General features: G+C 40.5%; 1 protein-coding gene across 1 annotated transcript; it reads left to right on the top strand.

The window, feature by feature from the left end:
• Window positions 1-11050: 11050 nt before the first annotated feature.
• PDGFB (platelet derived growth factor subunit B) lies at window positions 11051-23202 on the top strand. Its single transcript, XM_075286456.1, has 7 exons — window positions 11051-11418; window positions 14393-14489; window positions 19104-19193; window positions 19453-19646; window positions 20993-21140; window positions 21243-21417; window positions 22294-23202. Exons 1-6 carry the CDS (start codon window positions 11362-11364, stop codon window positions 21377-21379), a joined length of 723 nt encoding a protein of 240 aa, XP_075142557.1. The 5' UTR covers window positions 11051-11361; the 3' UTR covers window positions 21380-21417; window positions 22294-23202.
• Window positions 23203-23623: the final 421 nt, after the last annotated feature.

Below are 23623 nucleotides of genomic sequence, written 5' to 3' on the forward strand. Positions count from 1 at the left end.
TTCACACTGAGTAAACGCTAGCTTATTCTGAACGTAAAACACGTTCAGAATAAGCGGCGTCTAAAGCAGCTCCATTCATCTCTATGGGAGTCGGCATACGAGCGCTCCCCATAGAAATTAATGGGCTGCTTCTTTCACTCCGAGCAGTCCCATTGAAGTGAATGGGAAGTGCCGGCGTGTACGCTCCGGCATGAGCAGAGCTTGCCGTACACGCCAGCACTCCCCATTCACTTCAACAGTATGGCTGTACTTTAAGGCTAAGGCCACACGGGCCGTAATTGCAGCGCTAAAGTGCTGCAGAAAGAACCGCGGCATGAACGCACTGTGGTTCTTTCTGCAGCGCTTTTAAGAGAAAAATCACAGAGTTTTCCTCTGCAGACTTTCTCTTAACATTATATCTACGGGAAAGCCGCCGGCGTTTCCGTAGATATAATTGACATGCTGCGATTTGCAAAGCTGCAACGGCTTTGCAAATCGAAGTGTGTCCGCACTGCGTTTTTTTTCCGCAAAGTGGGCATGAGATTCGCATGAATCCCATCCCCTTTGCTTGCACTGTACAACGCCGCGATTTTTCCGTCGACCAGTTGCCGCCTATTGCTTATAGGATAGAATCGGCAAGCAGGAAGGGTTAACAGGGGGGTTTCAGCTTAGGGCTCACTGTCTATTGTACCCTCCCCCCAGAGTTCAGCAGCAGCTACTGGGTAATTGCTGCTCTAGCAATTCCCTTACACAGATACCGAGAATTTGAATCAGTGGAGGTGTTGAAAGGTCCACTTTAAGAGACAGGACCACCTTTGGACCTCCACAAACACAAACTATACTCTTCAAAACCTCCATATCTATCATGTTACAGAAAGCCCCTTAGTCTCCCAAGGCCATTGTTTCCTCGGCTCATCTACAGCTACACCACTACTTTCCAAGTTATGTTTTTCCCCTAAGACTGTATAATTTTTCTCATCTCCATCTCAATGAACATTCCTATTTTTTCATAGCTCTATTTTTTCCTTACCCTCCCACAGATCTTCTCTCACCTCCCTCTCTATGTCACATTATGACCTTCTGTGTACTGAATCTGCCCTCAAGTGCTGGCTGTGCTGTGTTAATGTCTGACTTCTCTTCCCTATTAATCATCGTCTGGTACCTCTCCAGGTATCTGAAAAATGCAGCAATAACAAGGAATTCCCCTCATCCCTCTAGGCGTGGGGACAGCATACACACAGTGGGGGGTCTGTAATACCAGGAGCTGTAATGTCCATGAACACTTTCACTGTGAAAGCCCCTTCAGATTACAGCTAACTTTACAACATATGGCTGTGTTCTGATATTGGGATCTTCACGTAAGAAACTTCTGATACTCTTGCCAACATTTTTTGTGCCCTTCCCAGATTCACATTTCAGTTATTATTGCCAATTTTCTACTCGATTAATTTTAGAGTGTGAAAACAGCCGACTCCTTTAATCTGAGACGATAACATATCAGTAGATTTAAGAATCAGACTAAAGGCAAATACGCTGGTACAATGATACAGCAATGAGATACAGCTTTATAGGAGAACCTCCTACATTTTAATGAATTACTCACTTAGCGCCCTAGTGTTTGTTTTAGGAAAGGGCAAACTGTGCACTGGCTAGGGCTTCCATTTACTTGGGGCTCCATTACCTAGGAACCCCTTTCTCAAACTAAAACCACCCAGTATTATTTAGTGGTATATGGGGGATTATCTTGCAACTATATTAAGTGAGCTGAAATTTTGAGAACAATTATCTAAAATTGCAAGCAAGGAAGGGAGTTTCTATTTTGGATGTTGCCTAGTGCCCCATTTCTTATAACGTCGGCCCTGACGACTTTCAAAAACGTGATGGTTTTGGAAATCGCAGCATTTTCACTGCGAGTATTTTTCTGCAATGTGTGGATGAGATTTTGACACTTTGTATGGACTTTAAAGCACCATGGTTTTTGGTGGAGCGTTTTCGACATGGACAAAATGTGGCATTGATGCCACGTGGAGCCCCTGCCTTAAGGAAAGGTATCCCCTATACACAGGAAGTGTAAGATTGCTGGGGGTCCTCCTTGTGAAAGGGGGGACTTTTGTTCCCCCACTCCTCATCGCTGGAGGGAAGTCCTGGTGGTCAACCCCCTAGTGAAGTGACACTTATCTTCTTTAAAGGGGCTCTCCCATCTCAATCTTTCAGCTAGGCTGCATGCGGTGTCTGCTTCTCACTTCCTGTATTTCTTTCCCCTCTTCCCTCCTGCTGAACGGGACAAACAAAACTGCTGCAGGTCAGATAATCTGCAGAGTCTTGTACAGAACGGACTCAGTGTTATCTGTGTGTTTACATAGAGAGATAACAGACTTGGTTTTATCAGCTAAGTGCAATTATCTGAACGATTCCCCTGCCAGCACTTGTCCTATCTCCCAGGTCCATTGTTATAGCAATGCAGTGTAAACAATGGGAGGAATAAATTCACATGCAGGCAAACAAAGCAGAATTTCTAAAGCAATATATTTAGGAAATGTCTTCAATTTACATAAGCTTCAGTATAGATAGGATCCTTAAGATGGGACAACCCCTTTAAGGTACATTGACTTTTTACATATTTTCCATCAACATTTTCCAATATTCATATCTTTTTATTTATTTTTTTTTGCCAACTTAGCCATATGAAGGCTTATTCTTTACATGACAAGTTGTACTTTTAGTTGGTACCAATTTGGAGTACATATAAAATTTTGATTAGGTTTTATTATTACTTTTGTATGTGAAGCCTCTGTTTTTACTGGGCAAGTTGTAAATGTTATTAGCACCACTGTCTTCTATCTACAAATTTTTGATCACTTTTCTTTCCTTTATTAGGGGAATGGAGCAGTGTCCAAAACACATTAACTAGCACATTACAGTATTTCATTTTTTTGTCAGCGTTCTCTGTCCAATATAAATAATAGTAATTAGTGTATTGCCGACTTATACTCTTATGGCAATACCTAATATATTTATTTTCTTGTGTATTTACTTTTGAAATGGGGAAGTTATTTTTATCTTTCTATCAATTATTTTGGATTTTTTAAAACTTTCTTCAAAGCTTTTTATACTTTTTTTTTTTTAAAAAAAAATTTCTGTTCCACAAAGGAACTTAAACCTGCGATCACATGATGCCCTGTACCATATACTGCAATTCTTCTGTGTTGCAGTATATGGTATATTACTGTCTATGTGTATTAGTCCAAGGACTATTATGTTTCATTTCATGGCTGCTAGGAGGGTATTCATTGGCCTCCTGGCTGTCTTTGCAAATATTAAAAGCCCACAATCTCACCATGGGAAGGGGGAGCAGGAAAAACAGGGGGCACCGCCATTCTTCATGCCATGATTGCTATTGATCTTCACAGCATCTGAAGAGTTAATTCGATGGAGTTGGGGCATTTTCTGACTCTGGTAGCTAGTCCTGAGTCCTACTGTATAATACAGTCGGCACCTTGAAGCCATATAGCAGGCACAGTCCCTGTCCCTGCTACAGATCTGCACCGTCCTGTTAACTAAAAGCTCAGTGTGATGTAATAGTACAGCACTGGGTGGGAAGGGGTTAATACTAAGTTATTATAATAATAATAATAATAATAATAATAATAATAATAAATGGCACAGAGATATCAACTTAAAATGTAAGTTTCTTGTTATCAATTGGGTCATACTCTTACCAGCTCGCACACAGCGCTGGGAATCCTAATATAGTTAATAGCTCTGGGCCACCCTTACACTGGATTCCAGGTGGAATATACAGTACAAGTGGTTGCCTGGCACTAGTAACACAGTGAATGCTCTGGCTAGACAGTTCATAGTGCTTTCCCTAGAAATAAGCATGCCGAGTATGTGGGAAAAAACGAGAGCAGTAATACTCCCTGCAGTATATACCTACCCGTAATATTATTTACACACTAGATAACTGGAAAGACATAACATTTGGAACAGAAGACAATCTGTTATATTCCATTCCCAAACGAAGATTACTATCCAGATTTGCCTTAATTCATTACATTTGATCCTTACTGGAAACCCAAAACCCAAAGTCAAGGATAATATATTATAGTATAACCTATAGAGTTTGGAGTAAGTGTAATATGAATATTTTTCTCCAACAACCGCTGTTACACCTCTCAAATGGTTGTAGTCAGTATTGCAACTCAGCGTTATTGGATAGGGCAGAGCAGCAATAGCACAGAGAGGCTGTAGTCAGGGTCTGTCAACAGGTTATTAAATGCTGTACAATCCCTTTAAGAACAAGCTGTAAGCCAAGGGTAGAGGTCACGTTAAACTTTATTTTGGTGGATTACTAGACTAGAAAATACCTTGGGCACCTTAGATTACTCGTTACCCATGAACCAATATTAAATTTTAGCCGCACCCTCTATATATAGCATATCTTTGAGTATGCTATGTATACTTCCTAGCGGCTTAGCGTATCACTTTAGTCTCACAGAGCTTCCACATGGCAGTGGACATCAATGACATCACAATGTTGACGCACCTACCTGCACTCTTGGGCCTCCGGCTTATCATCATGTATTACATGGTTTCCTGGACAATGTTGGCTAGACCACCAAATAGAGGGTTTCGCACCTTCTTGTCTCCCCCTAAAAAGGTACCAAGTCTCTCTCATATAATTCTTGCCCCAGAAATACTTTAGCATCATGCTTGATCTGGCACGGGGTCTTACCACGAGACATGCCAAAACAACTCCCCCGTGGTACAATAACTAGAGACAACTATCTTATCACCCTACTGATGGGTTATAAAACAATGTATCTAGCAAATCCCATTATTTATAATGAAATGAATTAAGCATACTTTAGGGTTTCCTAAAGTATATAAATAGATCTACCAAGGGTGTCTATCTAAAGCATAAGGCTATCGGAATATATCCTCAAATACTATAAGAATCATTGTAATAATGGATAATGTGAAGCTGCAAAGCCTACAGACTTTCCAGCCTTCTATGGAAACGTTTTACGAGTGGGCGTTTGCTCCAGCCCAGTGTAGGAAAGGATACCTGTAATAGGGGTATGAGCTTGTAGGGAATTTCCTGACCCTATAAATAGCTACTAATGCGGCCCCAACAGGAAAGCCTGAGTTCATCTCATTTAACAGACATGGTTCTTGTCTCTTTCAACTTCCTTTTTTCTAGTCTCTTCAAGTTTTGAAGTGCTGAATTCCTATACGTTACCATACACAATGAACGTCTTTTCCTTTTCTATATAATTTTTGTATATATACTCTATGATCTCTTCTATAGGTAAATAGGTTATCTCTAAGCTGGTGGCAACCAGCAAGATATAGCAAAATGTAGGAGTACTGATGTACTATACATCAATAGACTATTTGTCACTACAAGGGAACCTCTTAATTGTTAAGGTTGGAACTATTTTACAATTTTTGGGAAGTCTTTCTTTTCACCTGGTCTTGACAACCATAAAATAGCCACCGTAGTGATGAAGAATGGCTTTGTAATGCCTGTTTAATGTGTAAATCCCCTTAAGGGCTCAACCACTGGCGTTGGGTTATTTATGATGATCTCCTCTTCTGTCCTGTGAAAAAAAAAGAAAAAAAGAGGAATAATGAGATGAAAAAGGAGAAGCATGACGTACAGACTTAAAAAGACCAAAATAGCCTGAGAAAATGAACTTTTAGTTTTGTATCATTTCAAGTGCGTGGCACATGAAGGCTATATAAGAATGACAAAACCAGGAAGGCAAATTCATATAACAATTTTTAGCAGTCATTGTTCCGGCCCCCGGCTTGAGTCATAGCTGGCCATATACTTTACATCTTTCCTGTGACACCTGCAGCTGCAGACCGCCATCTGTCCGCCATACGTGTTTGATTATGTGCCAGAGTCAGCATCAACAGCCGACTTTGATGTACAGTAATATGCGTGGCCAGCTTTAGGTTGGTCCTGCTTGGTACAAGTTTTCATTAAACTTTAGTAAGATTTGAGCTGGTAACTTGCTGGAGATAATGAGATGCAATGTTTTTGGAACTGTTTCAGATTGCTTAATGTGACTCTCCACCTAATTTAACTATCTATTACCTATATGAAGTGCCTATCTACCTACCTGGTGCCCTCTGGTCCAGATTCTACGTCTCCATTCCAAAGAAGTTCTCCTACATTCCTCCATCACAAAATGGCCACAGGCATCTTCAGGGACACTGTGTGTAAGTCACAGACATAAAGCCAGCACAGAGCATGGAAACGCTCTACCCAGGCTGTGACTGGCCTAATCCTTCACATGACATCTCTGTAATAGAGATAAAATGGCTGGAACAGAGGGTACCAGGTAAGCCATATCTGTGCTGGCCTGTCTGTTGTGATGGACCAGATAAATGGACCAGAAAAGTGGTTACACACAGAGTCTGACGGACCTCATTGACTATAATGGGGTCTGCTGTTTTAAAACTGAAATTTGAGGATGGAAAAGTTGCATAGCACACATTGCTATGAAGTCTCCTAAAGAGACTCAGATACAGATGGGACTTAGCTTTAAGTTTTGACCAATAAGAAATATCTGTTAGATCACTAATGTTCTCATACACGAGACCACCAGAAAATGGCCGACGGACATGCTCATTCGGCAGTTCCGTTGGTCATTTTGTAGTGGCAAGAATAGGAGGAGAATGGCCGACGGAGCAGAAGAAAGGTGGCGCTGAATGAATGACAACGCTGTGCTCAGAGCCCAGGGAGAACACCCCTGTGCTTTGTGAGCACAATGAGCATAAAGAAGAAAAGAAAAATGCAAAAACGACGGCGCGGACCTTCAAGATAAAGGTAAAAGATGAATAGCCTTTATAAAGGCTATACCTACATGCTTTTCGGGTAAAATGTGTTTTTTCTTTAATGATAGAATCCCTTTAATGAAGGATGAGCACGAGATTGAGTGAGTGGAGTGAATTAACGGCTGACAGCTGCACCCACGTCAAATGCTAGGATGGTCCATATATGACACGGTCTATGGCCAGGATAAAAAAAAAACATTCTACTTACTCAGTTCCCGCACTGCTGGCACCTGAACAGCTCCTCACTGAAATCAGAGTATTCCCCATTGGCTTCAGTGCAAACGCTCCAATCCTTATTGAGTGCAGTGAGATGCCCTGCAAAGTTGCAACCACAGTCAGAGTGAGGGTAAGTTCACACGTAGTTTTTTGGTCAGGATTTTGAGGCTGTATCCGCCTCAAAATCCTGACCAAAAAGACAGCTCCCACTAAAATCAATGGGAGCCGCTCAGGAGTTTTATCCGGGAGCCGTTTCTTCCAGCTCCCGGAAAAAAGAAGTGAGGTGCTCATTCTTCAGGCAGAGTTGGCTCGTGATTCGGCCTCAAGACACTCCCTCCTCCAGACTATGCCCATTCATTGGGCCTAATCCGGAGCAGAGTGCGAGGCTGGATGCCGGTGCAGTGCACCGGCTTTCAGCCGTGGCTACCCGGTTTTTGGATCGGTACCTGAGGTGGCCTCCTCCTCAGGTTCCGGTCCAATAATCGCCGTGTGAACTTACCACTTCGGAGTAGGCTATTTGGGGCACAACCACAGTTGATAAGGACCTGTAGCTTCTTTAGTGCCCCAAAAAGCCACAACAGGTTCCCTTTAAATAAATTATTAGACAGATCCTAAAATATATCTAAATGCCAAACTTATTTTTATAATTCTATATTTTCCCTTCTAAGTTTACATATAGGGTGATAATAGACTATGACACTGACATTTCTATATTATAAAAAGGTTAGGATCGTCTCAAGTATTTCTTACTCTTATCTTGTCCATACTGTGTCTACTATTACTCACAGTGATTCCTGGTAGTCATCAGTCTTTCTTCGAATTTCTGTAGCATACTCAGTCCATTTTTAGAAACTTGCATCTAGTTTAGATTAAAATGACACACATACATATCTTGTTATTGTAATATTCAATATACTGTATATATATTTTATAGAAAGTATGAAAATCTATAAGTTTTTTTTAAAATTCAAGTGTAGTTAAGTCTAATCTTGCAGAATTCGGTGCATGCATTTTATGGATCTAATACTTCCACCTACGAGCAATATTTCTAGAGGATATGGTCATATACTATGGTGGCATAAGGTTATCAATCAACTGTCTAAGGGGGCGATCACACATGCGCCGCTGTCTGCCCACTGTGATTCCGACGAAATTGTAAGAAAAACAGTTTGGATACGGTCAGATTAAAAACCCATCCATTTCAATGAGTTTTTAAAGCAAACCGCCGGTGTCCATATGCAGCCTCTCCACTACGAAATCGCTTTTTTTGTATGGACACAAAGTCGGAGATGTAGGACTGTCCATCCATGTCTTAATACACCATACAGTACAAGCCAAGATGTTTACCAGTATGGTAATAGGTTTTTCTAGGAAACATCATTCTCATTGTAAAGTTTCTTCATATACAACTTTGAATAATAAGAAAATACACTAGAATAGAGTCCGTCACAGGACTAATATTCCGGTCCTTACCTTGAAACCCTGCCTGTTGCGTACCGAGCCGTGGCCTTTTCGGCTGTAGCTCAATACTCTTATGTAATGACAACATTTACAACATCATAAACTCTTGTTCTTGAAAATGAATGATCACTTTTTCAGCTTTCTATCAATAGATAGACATGAGTACCGACAACTGCTTCTATATATAGTTTCCTAGTGATATCACCCTCTATATAGAGATACAAGCTATCTAGACATGTAGTAATGTGTAGATGCTGTAAGAGATACAGCCAGAGAGACATACATTCCAGTCGTCTATGCTCTATTAGGACGGACTATGTGTCATGTCATCACCACGTCCTATATTACAGTTCACATTTTTCTACACATAAAGATTCATTTGTTCCTTTTCTTTTGTTCTTATGTTCCAGTCTTTAAAGTGAACAAAGTTGCAAAGTGAGTATTCCCACATGTAGCACTTCAAGCATTATGTTATGGAACATTATCCCGTATAATGTTCAGGGAGTCGTGTGACAGGCTGTCTGCTCGTACATTTGGAGAATGAATGACACATGCATTCTGCATAGGGAACAGATCCATTAGGGAATTGCCATTAAAGCAGCCTCAGAGGGAGCACTTCTTTAAGTTTGTTTCTTTGGAGATTTGTCCAAATATCACCTGATACAAAATACAGTTCAATTCTACTAGAAAGAAAAGCACACATGCATACAAGAGTGAATCAAAGAATATACTTTATGGTAAGATCTGCATCCGGTGAGGTTCAGTTTCGCATCCTATCTATGGTGCCCGCGGGTATCTGTGGGTAACCACTGTTTTAGTGGAGGGAATCCTAGTGCAAGTGTGAACCTAAGCTAACTTACTAAGGTCCTAGTTATCGTGTTTGAAATATGAACACATTTATCTGCATGGATATGCCATAAATATCTTCAGTGGGAAAAACCCTTTAACTTTGAATTCCTCAATAGTGTATATAAACATGGGTTTGCTAAACCATACAACCCATTTAAGGGGGTGTTCACACGAGTGTGTGCTGTCCGCCAAGGGGTTTCTGTCCTAATCCCCAGCGAAACTGGATAGGGGACGGTTTGCCGGCAGTCAGTTTTAAAACCCATTCAATTGAGTGGGTTTTTAAAGCAAACCACCAGTGTCTGTATGCAGCCTCTCCACGGGAAAACATTCTTTTTTTGGACGAACACAAAGTCCTGCATGTCCGACTTTGTGTCTGTGCAAAAAAAAAAAAAAAAAAAAAAACAGAACCAGAAAAGAGCGGCTGCTTGGAGCCTCAAACCCTTGGCAACCAGCACCCTGCGAGTTTTTGCCGCAAATTTTTAGTAGAAAATTGATTTCAATAGGAAGCCAACACTTTATTTTCCACTAGCTGAAAAAATTATTAAAGTGAGTGGCAGTAGAAAACCTGTCTGTTTATGGCAGCTAGATTTTGCATGGTGGGGTTCTTCCTCAAAATCTGCATTAGGACATACCGTAGGGAAGCTCTGGGACGGCAGACAAACTCTTATAGTCCTGATAAGATTCAAACCCTGGACTGCAGATATGGAATGTATCAACTCATAGATGGCGTCGAATTCAGGCGTATTTTAGCTAATGTGAATGATAATAAACCTGGTGGGGCTGCCCTGCCTATGACTTTCCCCCCTTCACAGGAAAATTGGTTTGGGTGACACAAAATAGTAAAGTCACAATTTTTTGTGCAACGCACTAACTTATGCAAAAAATACGCAGTTTCACTCCTTGTACACCAGATATACACCGGATAAGACTAAAGCTGTCAAGAGACTTAGATTCTCCACAACTTGAAAGACATTTACCAAATAGACATTCTGACAACTGTCCCAGACATTTTTGGACTAATCACAAATAAATATATCCTATGATATGAATATAATTAGAAATACACCATATTTACTAATGGCAGTTGTTACTTTGTCTTAGTACCAGAGATATAACAATTCGATGAGTGAACACTGTTCGGATCAGCCGATCCAAACAGCACGCACCCATAGAAATGAATGGAAGCACATAGCCAGTCGCCGTGCCAGGTGCTTCCATTCATTTCTATGGGTGCGTGCTGTTCGGATCGGCTGATACGAACAGTGTTCGCTCATCTCTACTTAGCAGTCCTAAACTTCTAGGGTACATTAATAAAGATGTATATAGGATGCATTGCTTGCATAAGACATTCGTGTAGATGCCCTGAGGTTGCTGTGGGGAGCGAGCTATGAAGAGGATAATGCTAAGCAATGTACCACAGCAAGCATGTAAAGTGTGTGAGCTACTGATGAAGAAGGATCTGTCAATGATTCCCTTTATCACTCCAGTGCATGTTGTGTCTGCACCGTTACAGGGTGTGCACTTCTCCCTCCTACTGGTAGAGGCATCACTCCCTCCCTGCACACCTTTCCATACAGTCATGACTATAGCAGGCACCCTCCCTCAAACACCAGGCCCTTCCCCTCTCAGCACCCGCCTCTTAGCTGGGACAGCTAAAGAAAACTGCACACTTAGAATTTGAGTCAGTGGCTCTGGGTCAGCTCTTAGCATCTGCTCTGGAAGGAAACCCTAGACCTCAGGCTCCTACATGTCAGTCGGTGTCACCCTGCTGGAATACTGATGCCACCTATCACCTTTCACATCTTGTTTCTCCCTTTCTACATATGACCTTAGAATATTCTACCTTCAACGACAACATCCACCCAGCAAGCTTTGGAATAAGGAGCGCTTTTTTTTGGGGAGGGGTATCCCCTACTGGAAGGGTGCCAGTCCCCCTGCTATTCACTATCTAAGAAGATCTGACAGCTGCTATATACATGTTCCACATATTCTCCCTTGGACTACAGGATGAATCTTGGGGGTCTGTTAATGTCTATTTGGCTTCTGCATGTGGTTCGTGCTGAGGTAAGAATCTTAGAATATTTAGGATTGGGTGTAGGTGCCTATCTTCATACTATCATAAGATGGGGACCTGGGAATATTCAGTTCTTTCTTCAATGGTCCTCTAGTAGGAAGTTTAGCCTAATTTTCTGTGAATCTTGTACCTGGCAATATCTGAATATCTGAAATTCTTATCATAGAATCTTAAAGATGCAAAACAGTTGCAATCGCTGCAAATCCTAATTCTCAGGATGAAGTTTATTAGAAATGAGCAATGGTCATGTTTCGGGTTTATGCACGGATTTCTAGTTGTTGCGGAGAAGAGTCATTAAATGTAAGAGATGTTCATAGGGTTTGTCACAATGTACCAGGGCAGTTCATGCAGCCACAATTTTCATCCCTATAGAGATTGTGCGGTTCCCTTTTACTAGACTTGCTCTTCCACCTGGGCACTACCATGGTGAGTCCTGGGTGCCACTTGTAGAGGTGACCTGCACAGTCCCACAGCACCTGCCAGCAGTGCCTGTGTGTGTATGCGGAAGTGGGTGTATGGCCAGCTGCCTGGAACACACTGTATGTGCAGCCTCAGGCAGATTACATTACAACACGCACACATGCCTGCCAGGCAGGGAGAGAGCAGCATGGAGCAAGGAATACACAAGTACAAGCCGAGAGGTTGCAAAATAGGATAGAGAGAAGAAAATATCTGCATAAGGTGTGGGAATGCCATCTGTTAACTGTGCAGATGGAGCAGTGCTGACTTTTTCAATGCAGCATAGCTGAGTTTGTCATTTGTCACCGCTCATGTCCCAATTTTCTGTGTTTTTTCACAGGAGTGCAGGTAAATGTACTGAGCTATTTTCTGTCACTGAGATTCATGTCACAAGCGTATGACTCACAGTAACAATCCTTCAGAGTCTTAAAATGAGTCCAATTAAGTTTTCTAATGCTCCATATGGATTCATCTGTTGCCATAGGTATAACTAGTAATGGTGAAATCTGTCAAGGAAATCATTAAATCCTTTGTCCTAATAAAAAGAAATGTGTCATTTTGATTTTAGGCACTATATACAGTATATACTTTACCAGTAGATATGAGTAGACTCCCCCATATCTACACATGGGGCCGTAGTGATACATGTTCTTTGGACGCCTTCCAGTACAGGTGCATTATGTCAGGCTGTCTGGACCTCCTGGCTACACAAGCCTTCCTCTTTGTTTCTTTGTTCATTCAGTGTTTATTTTACCTTTAAGATACATTTGATTCAGATTAATAAATGATGTCATTTTTATATCCATGTCACAGCCATATATACATGTAATGGATAAATATTTATACGCCATCAATCCAGTCATTCATTCCAGGTTCCCCTTGCCATAGGGAATATCTTGGTACTTTATCTAGAACAAACAGGTGACTTTTGTCTAGCGCTCTGCGCTCTTGCGCTGTTTCAGTCTCAGTCCACTCCTATTTGCTGGGGTTCCCAAAGCTTCTCACTTTCCCTGTTCAGCCCTCTCACCTCTCTCCACCAGGGCACTAAGTTGCTTTGAAGAACAATAGCTGGCATCTCTCCCTACAGTCCTAGTATTTCTTTCCTAGAAAGGTTGCTTGCCAAAATTTTCTTTGTCCTGGCTTGTTTAGCCTCTGGGTTGGGATTTTCTCTCTGTGAGAACCGAGTATCTCAGCACCTTATTAAAATGAAGACTGGTCTTGAGAAATGTGCTGTTTAGTACAGTAAATGTTGTCTTGGTCATGCACCGCGGCCCAGAGCTTTCTGCTGAGATTGGGGAAAAAAGTTTCAATTGACTTGGAATATTTTGGTTTCCATGGAGTTAGAAGTGTGTAATGCTTCACAAATCACCAAATCCTCATGACATATGGTATATTTAGCTGAAGAAAATCTGGTATGCAGCGATCATTCCCAAATTTCACAGATCTTACAATACATCATAATAATACATATCTGCTATGATATATACAGACGTGTCCACCATTAGCCTTGCTTGAGTATGGGTCTCATGGAATTAATTTAATACAATATTTCAACATGCTAACGTAACCCTTACAGGGGCGTAGCTATAAAGGGGTGCAGCGTTTGCAGCCCCATAACATGTAAAATATACCACTACTCAAAATGGGCCCCATTATAGATTTTGCATTGAGACCCAGGAACTTCAAACTATGCCTCTGCCTTGATGGCATGCAATTCACAACACATCATATGAGGCGGCACACATGGCCACATGAGATAAACATCTTGAGACAAAGTATTGCAAAATAGCGTTGTTTTTAAAAGCTGCCATTCTTGTGGCACAAAGATCTAAACATGTCCAACCAAGAGGAAAGGTAAAGAATGGCATGTCTGTATGTAAAGTCAATGTTTATTGACAATGTTGGTGTTGGCTTTTAATTTGTAGATTGGATGCGTTTCTGCTAGTTGTCAGCGATATCCCTGCCAATTGTTACATTGTCTTCTATGATACGATGTTCAATGCCTTGTCAGGGTGCACCACCTTTATACACTTACATGCACCTGGCAAGCATCATGTGAAATGATGACAGCTGCTATGTGGATGTATTCAGAAATTGGTTTAATGTAATAGAGAGCGATGGCAGGAAGACAAGGAATGTATATCCAGCACAAAAGACTAAATAGCTGGAACATGTATTTACACAGGATATATAGCAAATTCTTTCATGCTTGGTCCCTCTTTATCCATCAAATATAGTATGGAAGCAAATTAGTAGCAGGGCACATATTCCAGACCACCCAGTAAGAATCATTAATATTGCCAAATATTTTGTATTTTGGGGACAACCACCTTGAATTACCACCATACCTTGCTGGGATGGTCTGTAGATGATGATCACTGATATATTTCAAGATCAGAAACCCATATGTAAGATTTGATAATGTAATTCTAGAATATATGTTCAGCGTGTTCACCCAGTGGCTATCTATGTGACTGTGTAATAATTGTCTAATATTTTTAATAGGGGGACCCCATTCCAAGTGAGATGTACGAGAAGATCACAGGAGGATCTGTCAAGTCTATAGCAGATATAAGAAGGTTGCTGCAGATAGAATCCGTAGGTAAATCTATACAGAATTGTCTCTGATATTGTCCTTGACATTGTTAAGTCTGACTGTTCTCATGTACCGTAAGGCAGATTTACTAATCCTGTCTAATAGTTTGACAATATACAACATTGACCAGCGTGACAGTGCCAAATTTATCAAACAGGCTGATGCTGTGTAATAATTTGGTGCATCTTTACGCACCTTTGTCTCTCTATACTTATAGGCTGGTTTACTCTGCACCAAATTTTGGGCCCAACTCACGTTAGTACATTTAAGCCACTACTTTTCATAGTACATCACACGCCTTTCATTGTAAGCCATGTCAAGTGAGGCACAAAAAGCGTCTAAGGCTAAGGCCCCACGTTGTGGAAAATTTGCTGCATTTTTTTTGTGTATTTAACAAAAGGGAGAAGTATAAGAACTTCCTATATATTTCCCAGTTAATCCACTCCTGACCTTGGCTCAAAAAACTGCAGCAAAATCTGCAACAAAAATCACTTGGTTTCTGCAACGTGGAGTTTACCAATGATAAATGCCAATTTACATGTCAGAGCTGATTTATCAAGACCAGCGTTTTCCACAGTGATTTTGATAATCCTGCTTTGACAGAGTTTGCTATTTATGCACAAAAATTCTAAGTTGCAGAAAAATCACAAGTTTTTTAATGTATTGCATGCCAGTTTTCTGGTGCAAAAGCCAAGATAAGTCAGCCATGTCTGTACATAATTTACGTGAGCAGATTAGCTCCACAACTGCCTGTTCTAGTCCACTTTCCATCAATATTATAATAGAATTGATTTGTTGCGTTACATTTATTGTCCATCTTCATAAACATATTACATAACAAAGTTAGCATTGATTTGTATGGGAGCTCAGTGTTGGCATTATTCTATGAGTTGTACATAACGGTTGACTTTCGCTATTATTCAGTCGCGTTGGGTACATACTGTGTGCTATTCGCTTGTTATCAGCATGTCAGTGCATGAACCTTTCTAGACACCAGGTGCCTACAATTATTTGCAGGTTACAAATATGCAGTGTTAAACATACAGGAATGTAGCGGCCTCAGTTATAATCTAAATGTTTGGGGGATAGTTTTCACGTTATTGTAGGGGATAATGACCATAACACATAGAGCTGGCCTGAGTGTGCATGAAGTCATGCCAGGAGAACAGTGTTTGCAGTACATCAGAGTTTGCTATGCTGTACTGCGACCTCCCTCCTTGCTATTGTCTCCTTGCGCACGTCAGACCCCTGCACTCCGCTATCTGTGTCTGGACACAACTTCCCCTCTTTGTCTGATGTGCCAGTCTCAAACTCTGGCTTGTGCTTGAAAAGAATTCCTTGCACCCCCTCCCCCTCCACACTGGCCGCCCCTTCACTTCCAGACGTGTCCAGCTGCTGCAGCTGTATGTGCTATTAATACCCACCAAGCACATCAACCTTCAACCTGGCTGTGCCAGTGAGAATCTGGCATGAAATTATGCGATCTGGCGTACAGTAGCATAGGAGGACAGAGAAATTAGGTGTGGGGACCTTTTGTTTTTCCATATTGTGTAACAGACCATTTCTTGAGAAAGGGAAATGGTTACAATGGCAATGCTTCAGTCAGTGGTGCAGCGAGGATGCAGCTGGCGGAGCATAAGCCCTGGATGCTGGTGGCGCATGTGCCCTGGGTAATAGGTGAAAGCCAACAAGCCTTTTTGCCACAGAGTTCGGACTGTGAATCATTAACAAGATCATTTTATCATTTCATCGTCTTCCCTCAAAGTGCCCTCACACCTTCACCAGCCAAAAGTCACCTGTAAGAACCAACTAAAGGATCAGCATTAAAATTTAACATGTGCGAACATTCCCAACTCCAACATCCTCTATCATGGGGTCGCTGGGAGCCCCCAATACAAATAACACAGTCAACTTATCCCATGGGTTAGGCTCATGATAAATCCTAACATTCCTATCCTGGATAAACACTAACATTTAGATGAATATTATCAAACAAATGATATGTGTTTGTTCCCTACCTAGTCATGGTGTGTCCATTGCTCCTTATGCTAAGTTCACACTAGCATTCAGGTCTTCGTCATTTGGGGCCGCATGTGGACCCAAAATATGGAGACCCCGTCCTCTTAAAGACTATAATGGCGTCTGCCAGGGTCCGGTTTTAGTATAAAACCAGCAGATAGAAAAGGCCTCCTTGCTACACTTTTCTCTCCTGGAGTCTCTTATGTAGACTCCAACGCAGATGTGTCACAGGTTCTTTTGGTAGGCTCAGGTTCTGGCACAATAGCAGGGCCACTTTCTTTAGCACAGCAGTCCCCTAATGTCTCGTACATGGCTGGTAAAGTCTGGGAATAGCCTATGAGTCCTTACCTGCTTCTGTGATAACAAAAGCTGAGTCCAAAGTGGACATACTTGTCCTCTATAAAGCTATGGGGCAGGCATTCATTTCCTTTTGGGGGACCTGGAAGCAGCGAACGAGTCCTTTTATTAGCCATAGATATTTTTGCACTTAGAAAGGGTCATACAATGTGTCATACAGGGTGTAAGTAGTGACTGTGGATGGCCGGACCCCAGCGTCTCCGGCCTATTCACTGTTTGTCCTTGGTGTGTTCTCATACAGACAGGGTGTGGTAAGCAGCTGTTTTGGAAACATAGCTTTCTAAGTATTACCTAAAATTGAAATAATAGCCATTGTCTTGTCCTATTCCTTTCCCACAAAGGGGCTTTTCTTATTAAACAGATCATACATAATACTAACTATGTTAGATAAATAGAAGTTATTACTTCTTCATCTCTTGTTATTAAGTAGCTTTTGCCACCCCCTTACTCTCCATATTCTGCTCTACCTCCATTCATGTAATGTATACCTGAATGACATTTATTAGCAAACTGACTAGATATACGCTGCAGGGCAGCTCAATGTAGTCATCTGTAGTGATGACATGTATGCTGTTGTTATCTCTTTTATGACAATGTTGCTTGTAAAATGTTCAATGCAAAGTATTCTAATAATGACGGTAACCCAAGCGTAACATATTTACATAAACCTGCCACCAACCTCATGTATATAATAAATTATGTATAAAAATGTCATGTAAAGGCCAAATAGGAAATTACCTTAAGAATGGAGGCAACAGTGCCCATAAGAGTGTATACTCTGTTGTTACACTCACTGGGGTTCCTTCTAATAACGTTGTGACCCCAAGTGTCAGACTGCCATTGTCCTTGGTGTGTCTTTATTCCAGGATTCCAATTGTCAGTGGGTCATTGTTCTTGGTCAATTGGTGCAAGTCAAAGTGTCACTATAATGGGGCTCCAAGTGTCAGCGTGTCTTTGTTCTTGGGCCAACACTCTCACTCATTTTGTCATTATTCTCGGACCCCAAGTGCCAGGGTATCATTGAACTTAGGCCCTAAATGTCAGTATGCCATTCTTATATGACCGTAAATGTCACAGCATGTCATTGTCCTGGGACCTTAAATGTCAGTGCGCCATTGTTTCATAAATCCAAAAGGTTAGGAACTTAGTATAGTGTATTTTTTTATGAAAAAAGTGATGTTACTTCACCTAGACCAAAAAGAATTTAAAAAAACCAATAACTGCTACTATAGACATAATGATGTTTCCAAAATTATTTCTATGACATCTGCTACATTTACTTTCATACTGGAGTATAGTAAGAGGCTCCACATCAATATAATGGCTAGCTGGAGAAATCCTACTATCGGCCATTAGAAGCCCCCTCCCCACGCTCTCCTTATTTAACCCTACATAACCGGTGGCTTATATTTGCATGCTGGTTGTTCCATGGAATCTCGCAGCAGGCTGTGTTTTCACTAGAGCCAGGTTCTTTGGGGAAAACAGTGATATCATTCCATTTAGAGTCCATTCCCTTGGAAATGCTTTCAATCACTTTCACCTACATATTTGGACAGTGTGCCAAAAATAGCATGAAAGGGTTTTCATGACTGTCTGCCAGAGGTGCGTGACCCTAATTCTGCAGCTGTAGTTTACACGGATTTTCATAATGCTCAGATATCGAAGCTCATGGACAATGGCCATTTATTTGTTTTCTAGTTAACGCCAAGTCAGATCCCATCCATATCAGTGATAATTGTGAAGAACGAGATTTGAGTTAGTTATTTAGCAAGAAAATATCAAGCTTTGCTATCAAATAAAATGTATTGATTGTAAACCCAGAAACACTTTACAAGCTGCTAACAAACTCTTACTGTTATATTTGGGGTCATAACATCTGACAAGGCCGAACCACAACAATTTGCTCTAGACCCCAGGATTAGTAGTGTCATGGGATTCTTATATCTAGAGGGCGATTGCTTGAGTCACACATTGAAGTTTTCATGTGATTTCTTGAGTCATAAGTTAACCAAAGTCGATCTAACTGTTGTGATCATACATAAGACCCCGATTATGTAGGTGTATACATGATATTCACAGCGTGAACAGTAAAAATGACCTTAAAAAAAGTCTGATAAAACTATATCCCCTAGAATTGCTTTTTTTCATCCGATTTAGTGTCTTTTGCAAACCAACCTTGATGCCATTGCGTAGTAAAAATCATTTTTTAATAACAATTTGTATAAAATTTTTGTCTTTCAATAGATGATGAGGATAAGCTGAATACACAAGAAGAAGAGACAAGAAGCTTCCCTAGGGGCAATTCCAGCCACTCCCGGGTCATTCGCAGCTTAGGTAAGAAAGATTCCCTGGGCTAAACCATTCACAAGGAGTGACAATATACATTCCGATTTTTTGGATATCTACTCATTTCATAGTGATATTAAAGCTATGTATTGGTTCACAGCTCTGATGTTTTACAGGTTTTAGCAACGGCATGTTACACTGATATTTCACAACTGTGTACCAAACATTTTTGTCACCTCATCTGTGGCTTAGGCTATTGACATTACTTCTCGGGATTTTGCGTAACTGAATTTCATCTTTATTTCAGATGCAGAACAAGCTCAGCTTGCACAGTGCAAAACAAGAACAGAAGTTTTTGAAATCTCCCGGAATCTGGTTGATCCAACCAATGCTAACTTTTTAGTTCAGCCATCATGTGTGGAGGTGCAGAGGTGCTCTGGATGTTGCAACTCCAGGAACATGAAATGTTCTCCCCATCGTGTACACATCCGGCATGTCCAGGTAATTTTGTGGTAGCTTTTGCCTATTGTTTTCATTTATATTAAAGCAGGATCACCTTTGTTGCCTATTGTGTTACCTCATTATAGTCAATGGGGTCTGCCAGGCTTTATACATAACCGCCATTGTAGCGGTCTGACTCTTTATTGTTCGGATTCCCTGATGGACACAACCAACAGAGAGCCTGATGCTAAAGTTGGTGAAAATGGTCGATTTCAATCATACCTACCACTTGTCAGGTCAAATTTATCTAATTTACTTGAATGATGAACAACAATCATCATCTGGAAAAAAAACTAAAATTTTTGAAATTACAAACGTTCTTTCATCTTTTATTGAAAAAATTCTCCCAAGACAATGGTCTGTCCTTTGGCCATTGTTATTGAAAATGTATGGCTAGTTTGAATGACTGTTATTGGCCAATATGTACTATAATGTATATGGCTGCATTGACCTAAGAGTCACCAGTTGTCCAAACATCAGCGTCTATGGATTGCTCAGCTATGCCTGGAACATTCTAATACTATTTCAATGTGATCAATACTGGGGACAACCTTCTTTATAGAAAATTGTGCCACAACATAAAATTGCTATAAAACAGTTGATAATTCTATTAATTTTACACAGTTGCTTTGTATGATTGTATTACTGAACCATTACAATACCTGTAAACGACTTTGTAAATTCATTAAAAATGAATGAAACAAACAAAATAACCTATTTCAATTGCAATATCTCTCCTCCCCAATTTCCATAAGATTACAGTTATGTTATGTTTGACACGCTGCCAACCTTCCTGCCAGCGTGGGGTGCTAAGCCGAGCTGTTAACTTAATGGACATTATAGATGTAATTTTTTTTAATTTTTACGCTTGTCCATGAAAAAGACAATAATAATAGAAAGGTATTCACATTTATAGAAGGATGTTTACAAGGAAAGCAGTGAATTGTCCATATCCACGCTGTGTAGTAACAGAGTATCTCTCCTATTGTGCCGCTAATGGACTACCACTGTTGGGGGTACTTTCCAGGAAATTATTGTTCTTTGGAAAAGTTGAGTATTTTTATGGAACATTCCTGGCTGGATAGTTGTGTGATGGAATATGTAACTGGGCAGTGGAAAGATCTACTACATACACAGTGTGATCATCCAGTGTAATGTGAGCCTTCTATAGCATGGACTGTTTCAGCCTGTTGTAGAGTAAAACTGAGGCTTCTATTACTTACACAGACTAATGGCTTAAGGCACCTTCTGTATAAGTAGTAAACGGCTGAACATTTTATAGGTTGTTGACTGTCACTAGTGTTCTGAACCCTGAACTTGTGTTAATGGCTGCCATGTTGATCCAGGTGAAGAAGATTGTGATTCATCGAAACCAGAAAGAGATCATCAAAGTCCCAATTCCATTAGTAGACCATGTGGAGTGCAAGTGTGAACCTGTCAATTCTGTATCCATGAGAAGTCACCACACTGTCAATGAACACAGGATAGTTGCGGGTAATTATTATCCCTTTTGTGCCTCTTACTTCATTGGTACCTTCATCTTCAGACTCTAATCCTCCTTGAATGCCCATTTATTCCTCCGATTGTCTATCATAGGGGTACCTGCGACTACTCCACCTCCAACCACTATAACCCGTAAAGAGGAATCTCAACTGCGACCGCTGAAACGAAAAAATAGAAAATTCAAGCATCTACCCAGCAAGAAGGAGCAGAGACATCTTCTGTCCACGTAGTGATTTGGGAAAGGTTCTTTGTATCTGCTATTGAGCAGGTGAGATGTCATACTCCCCTCCAAATTATTAACTCATTAAATTAATCCTAAAAGTGTTGGGGGAAGGAGGGGACTACAACAATTACTTGTAGGATTAAATACCCTGTAATAGCTTAGAAATCCTTTAAATCTTCCGTCCTTGAAGGACTTGCTATAAGAATGGCGGAACAACCATTGACAGCTTCATCCACAGTTACAGATATTTAGAGGTAATCCCATAACTGTTTAAGTATAATATACGTAGCCTGAAGCATCTGTAATCCTATTATATTATTTCATATAATGGCTGTTAATGCTGCCATGGGATGCAAATTCAGAAACCGATAACAATGACCAATATTACCTGGAACTTGCTGGTTTCAACAGGTTATGATCCTGTTACTTCACCGATATTAAATATTCTAGAGTCAATGTTGAATCCTGGTATTTATAGGGGGTTTTCTGACCCCAAATTGAGTTTTCATACTGATGACCTCTGGAACTGCCACTAATGAGTGGATGGGGCTGCGGCATCATTTGGGTCTAGGAAACTTCTTTAATATGAGGTTTGTATGATAAGATGCCTATATACCTTGTTTCGTTGTATATCCTCTGGCGGCAGCAGTTGTTTTGAAACATAAAGAATTGAGCATGATAAAATAAATTCATGTCCGATCGTTGTTTCATCGTCTGTCGGGGTATAGTTAGGAGTTTCTCGTGCACATTGCAGAGGTGAATGGTTTTCTGTTATGTGTTTGAACATCTTTCAAAAGTCGACCAATCCCTCCAATACTTGTTACATAATCTCAGTGTATTACAGAAAACAGTCAGTCCAAACTTTAACCCTTTGCCCAAACTAATATATAGCCTAAAAGTACTTATATTTTTTTTTTCCAGGATACACAACAAGATGAAATTTGGCCCCTATGGGGTCCATGGACTTCTGACTGGATGCTTCAAATGTCGGACTTGGTGCCGCTGGTGCTTTACAGACACAAAAAAGACTGTTTTTCATCTGTACCCACCGCTCCCACTGCAAATGTCTCCTAACAACAGATCAAGGAATGTGTTCCGTTAACAGCAGCGAAGAACTTACTGCCAAATTCTATGCTAAAACCTCTGATTTCCAGGGGTGGTGGGAAAAGAATGGGGAACACAAAACCACTCTTGAACTCACTGGATGTATTTTGTCACCTTATTTAATGTACTTTATGTTGTATTTTTATAAATATATATATAAATATATGCATATTTTTGTAAAAAGTGGTTTCCTTTGCTCAGATTGCACGAGGCAGGACAGAGACTGAAAAATGGGAATGGGACTGAATTCTTAGTGACCTTCATCACCATAGTCCAGTATTTATGTATTTCTACGATGTTACAACCACTGAGAGGCCACATCTTGGATATATTACAGGTGGATTTCTGCTTTAAGCTAATGGAGTAAACCATCTACAGACAACCTGTTAAGCAATCACAACATACAATGTAACGGATGTTGTAGTGTCACATCCCATAGAAATCTGCAGGTTGGCTTGCTGTTTTTCCATAATAGTGGCAGAAAACTGTTAACATGTGGCTCCTTCATTCTGGCCTTCTACTTACTGTATTGTCTCTGATACGACTTATCCATCGCCTTCCCATGACTCTGAATTCCTTTCTCTTTGCACACAGCTCTGCCTGTCAATAAAAATGAAAAAAATATTGATCTATTATGTAAAGTAATTTATATTCAATATTTAAATTGTACAAAGAAAACCCCAACCAAATTTCAATTTGTATTAAAAGGGATAACATTTGTATTAAAAAAGACAAAAGTTTTTGAATCGGTTGTTTGTTTTGTGTATTGAAATGAAAATTGCGTTATGGCAAGGTTCAAGCCATGTTCACACTTAGCCAGCCATCGCTTTATTCTACAGGTAAGACATCAAATGCAAATTTGATTTATTGATATAATGAAGATACAAATTTGGAGCTGGCCATCATTTAGATAACTCATGGAAGAGTTTGATGGCAACCAAGGTCATACCTAATCCTTCCGAAACTTGCCTAAGGGAATAGCAGAATATGTATGGTACTATAGTAATGTCCTAAGACATATGTCGTCTGTAGAGATAAAAAAAACAGAAGCCAAGGCCATGACATTTTTGTGAGAACAATGTGACCATTTTTTTTTTGTTTTCTTTCAATTCATTCCCATTTAATGTTCCTTGCTGTGACATTGAAT

This window comes from Leptodactylus fuscus, chromosome 9 (assembly GCF_031893055.1).
Source record: "Leptodactylus fuscus isolate aLepFus1 chromosome 9, aLepFus1.hap2, whole genome shotgun sequence".
NCBI lineage: Eukaryota > Metazoa > Chordata > Amphibia > Anura > Leptodactylidae > Leptodactylus > Leptodactylus fuscus.

Coding starts and splice junctions, on each gene's coding strand:
- PDGFB (XM_075286456.1), top strand. CDS start 11,362: ATGAATCTTGGGGGTCTGTTAATGTCTATTTGGCTTCTGCATGTGGTT. Junction 11,419..14,392: donor TGCATGTGGTTCGTGCTGAG/GTAAGAATCTTA, acceptor TATTTTTAATAG/GGGGACCCCATTCCAAGTGA. Junction 19,647..20,992: donor TACACATCCGGCATGTCCAG/GTAATTTTGTGG, acceptor ATGTTGATCCAG/GTGAAGAAGATTGTGATTCA.